This window comes from Spea bombifrons, chromosome 6, assembly GCF_027358695.1.
Source record: "Spea bombifrons isolate aSpeBom1 chromosome 6, aSpeBom1.2.pri, whole genome shotgun sequence".
Taxonomy (NCBI): domain Eukaryota; kingdom Metazoa; phylum Chordata; class Amphibia; order Anura; family Pelobatidae; genus Spea; species Spea bombifrons.
Genome location: NC_071092.1, coordinates 42,890,570 through 42,894,437, shown reverse-complemented (window position 1 = coordinate 42,894,437; position 3,868 = coordinate 42,890,570). Strand labels below are relative to the sequence as shown.

Below are 3,868 nucleotides of genomic sequence, written 5' to 3'. Positions count from 1 at the left end.
AGAATGTACGGGTTCATTTGTTCCCCCGATTTATGTTGAAATATTTTGTTACATTTTCTATGCAATTAGTTGATACACATTTAAAAAAGTAAAAGCCTCTATCATTCTCATTTTGGCAAACAATTTTACCCCTCGCATAGGTGGCGTATAAGAAAAAAAAAAAAAAAAAAAAAAAATCCCCCCCGGCGACATTTTAGTAAATAGACGCTCGGAAAAATGTATAGGGGTCACTCGTTGGTTTGAAGCTCTTGCAGACTGGGGAATATATTGTGGGTTCTTAAGTGTCAAGAGTTTAATTCATTGGTTTCTAACCATCTACTACAGTAACATTTGTAGTCAAACTAAGTGAATTGCACCCAGAAGGTGCTATATGAACCCCTAGCACACAAAATGTTACAAGATGATCAGAATTTGAAATGACAAAAACACAAGAAGTTTCACAAATAATATTTTATTTACAAATATTTACATTTTGTTGAACATGGCATTTGCAAAAGTACCTAGCATAATGTCCCTTCCAAAGGGAAAAAAGTATAATCCTGGCAGATAAAAGAAAATACAAATTTGTGTATAAAATAAAAAAAAAAAACTTGCAAAATGGCCACTTTAAATGCTTTACATTGCAGTGCACGAAATATCCACTAGGCGTCGCCATTTCTCAGCAAGAAAGCGTGACATGCACTGAATGGACAGTAAATTGCACTTATTATAAGAGCACTGGGGAAATAAAACAAAAAAAAATAAAAATTAAGCACTTTAGAGTGTATTAAAAAGCTGTAACCTTCCAGATTATCCAGCAACTTCAATTCACCTTACAAAAATGCAAGAAGCTAAAATTTACAAATGTTGTACAAATGCAGAGAATACAAATTCCCTGGGTATATGTAGCATAGCTCTTTTTAAATAACATTTGTTTTTGTGGCAGATAAACCTGACTTGTCAAGTGTTATTTTTCTTAAATACTAAAAATTTACAGACTCTATTTACAGATTTCCCATAAGAAAAAAAATATTAACATCTCTATAAATAGTCTCTAGTTTTTTTCCAATATATTAGTGTGTGTAGATATGTACAGTTGTCCTTCATGTCTCTTGTTGCCATTTCTTTTACATGTGTCTCTTCATGTGAAGGGCCAGATGATCAGACCTGGAGAACGCCCGCTCACACAGGTGGCACTGGAAAGGCCTATGGCCAGTGTGTTTGCGAAAGTGACGAGTGAGTTCATCAGACCTTGCGAATTTCCATCCGCAGCCTTCCCAGTTACAGTGGTATGGCTTTTCACCTGGAGGGAATAGAAAAAAAATATATATAAATTATATGGATTAACACAAAACAAGAACTCTAACCTATTCTAATAGGTGTATTCAGTTTGTAACATGTATTTCCACCAATACATAATCATATCAACAGGTTAAAGTTGCATATAAACTCTTCTCTTATACATAACTAGTTTGTCTATTACAGTTGATCCGATATTGCACCTGTGAACCAGGCATGGACAGAATAGCATCGTCTTCTAACTCAATTTAGTAGTTTTTTTTTTTTTTTTTTTTTATCTACTTTTACTCAACCCATGAGGCACTAAATTAATCCTCGGGGTTCCATTCCTAACCGTTCGATCCCATTTAATGTACTGAACACTAGAGATTGTCTTACCTGTATGGGTGCGCATGTGAGCTTTGAGGTGTGAGCTTTTTGTGTAGGTCTTGCCACATCCAGGGTACTCGCAGTTGTGAGTGGCTGTTCTCTTCCTGGCCCAAGACCTACGACCCCTTTTTGGTTTGCAGTCTTCTGACGGATTCATGGGAGGGTAGTACTCTAACAAAGGGGAAGAGGGTGGTGTGACAATCATCCCATGCATTGCTTGGTGAACCTTCATGGGGTCTCTGTACACCCCAAACTGTCCATGAAACTGTGCATGGGGCTGGTTGGGAAAGTGAGGTGGGTATGGGGATGCAATCTGGTAGTGTTGGCCCATAGGCATGATTGAGAGGCAGTGCATGTCAGTCATCATATGGCAGTCATTGAGTGGCATGTCCTCAGTGGGTACTGGAGGGCTCAACCTATGCTGAGGGAAGGCATGTCCTTGCATTTGCACATGCACCATACCCATCTTCTGGTCCAACACGGGAGTCATGCAGTTTGGAGAAGTGGGAGATGGTGTGCTTAGCATGCAGGACTGCTCAGGGTGCTCCTTCTTGATCTTGTGTCCTAGGTGTTGCAGGTGATCCACTGAAAGGTGAACTGGGGCATCCATGCTAGATACTCTAAGCTCAGTGTACTTTCTGTTGTGCATGGCAGTTTTAAGTCCATATTCAGGAGACATATCCAGACAAGGAACATCAGGTGTGAGCAGCTCTGCCACATAGCTGTGGTGGGGGCTTCCAGCAAAGTTCCCCCCTCCGTATTTATGGTTGGCAGTGTAGGATCCATCGCTGTCGTAAGTGGTACTACAACTCTCAGGAGTCTCAGGCAGAGGATAAGCGGTGCCCTGGGTTGAAGCACCCCCATTCTGAGAGCTGGTGGTATGAGCCAAAATAAAGTCCAAGTCCACAAATTTACCCAGATCATCATCCTCCTTCTTGATACAAGCCTCAGTCATGGGATATCCCATATCAGGCAGAGGTCTCAGGTCCTCCATAGTCATCTCCTGCAGAACCACCAAGAGAAAAGAAAATTAGTTATTAGATCCGAGGACTCCTGAAATCCCCAAACAGACAAGCATCCGAGCAGAGGCACCAAGTGATCCCTTCCAAAGCTGTCTAATTGCAACCAAACAACTCACTGGGAGAATATGCCTTATGGAGGAACCAGTTAAACTAGTTACTCTCCTTCAGACCAATAGTCATGGATTGAAGCATATAATAAACAGAATGTCTGCTGTTCAAATAGCTCTAAATCCTCTCTGGGACTTTTTGTTTTTCTTACTTTACTTCTATAACTTTTCTACAGTGCGAGTACAACTTGGGAATCAGTCAAGACAAAATGTAACCACAGCTGATTCAATTCAGGATAAATCTACAAATAAATTTTAAAAAAATAAATAAAGGGAGGGAAAAAAAAACATTAAAGTTCCAAATTTCAGCAAAATAAGTTTTTTTAGTTTTTTTTTTTTTCTTCCCCCAAATCTTGAGTTGGAAATAAATGAAACTTACCGAAACCATCCCAAGCTGCTTGTCTTCCAGTGACTGTAGATTTTCAAAAGCCACACTCATCCTGGCACAGAAGCCACCAGGCTTGCAGGAGATCAGAGAGTTAAAGCCAAGCAGATGAGAACTCCACAAACTTTCTCAGACAACTAATCTGAAAGTCGGCTTCTGGCAGCCTTGTTAAGGTCCCTGCCTTGATTTGATTGGCTGAAAGTTACCTGCTGTTGATTGGCTGTTGATTTGTACACACAGTGAGCAGTATTTTATTGAAGCCACGCCCACAGCCCCAGGCTTACATGTCAAGCTGGTTGCTGTTAGCACACACATGTAATGTTTTACATGTAAAGCTAGTGCCTACCTGGGTAAACAGGGGATAGCTACTTAATACACGTTGTCGTGACCTTGTGTGTATATCCATGAATGAAAAAAATAAAAAAAGATGTGTTTTCTGTTACAGCAAATAAGAAAAGCAGTAATTTAAAGAAAAAGCTCCTATGGGTATTTTTTTTTAAATAAATTCATTAAAAATTCGATAGCTATTATTTTTTCCCCGAATTTTAGAGAGTATATGTGCATAAAATAAAATTCCTTAAACCAAATGCGGATAGTTTTTTTTATAAATCTGGCAATATTTTGAGACAATTGTTTCATTTTGTTTTAATGGTGATCTCATCAAGGAGTGCATTATAGATCTGTATGGATTAAGAAACATGATTAAA

The 3,868-nt window shown here is 39.1% G+C and overlaps 1 protein-coding gene across 1 annotated transcript; it reads right to left on the bottom strand.

The window, feature by feature from the left end:
* Nucleotides 1-1,052: 1,052 nt before the first annotated feature.
* KLF18 (KLF transcription factor 18) lies at nucleotides 1,053-3,313 on the bottom strand. Its single transcript, XM_053469914.1, has 3 exons — nucleotides 3,156-3,313; nucleotides 1,657-2,650; nucleotides 1,053-1,282 (listed from the first exon to the last, which is right to left on the bottom strand). The coding sequence occupies exons 1-3, from the start codon at nucleotides 3,213-3,215 to the stop codon at nucleotides 1,107-1,109; spliced, it is 1,230 nt and encodes a 409-aa protein (XP_053325889.1). The 5' UTR covers nucleotides 3,216-3,313; the 3' UTR covers nucleotides 1,053-1,106.
* Nucleotides 3,314-3,868: the final 555 nt, after the last annotated feature.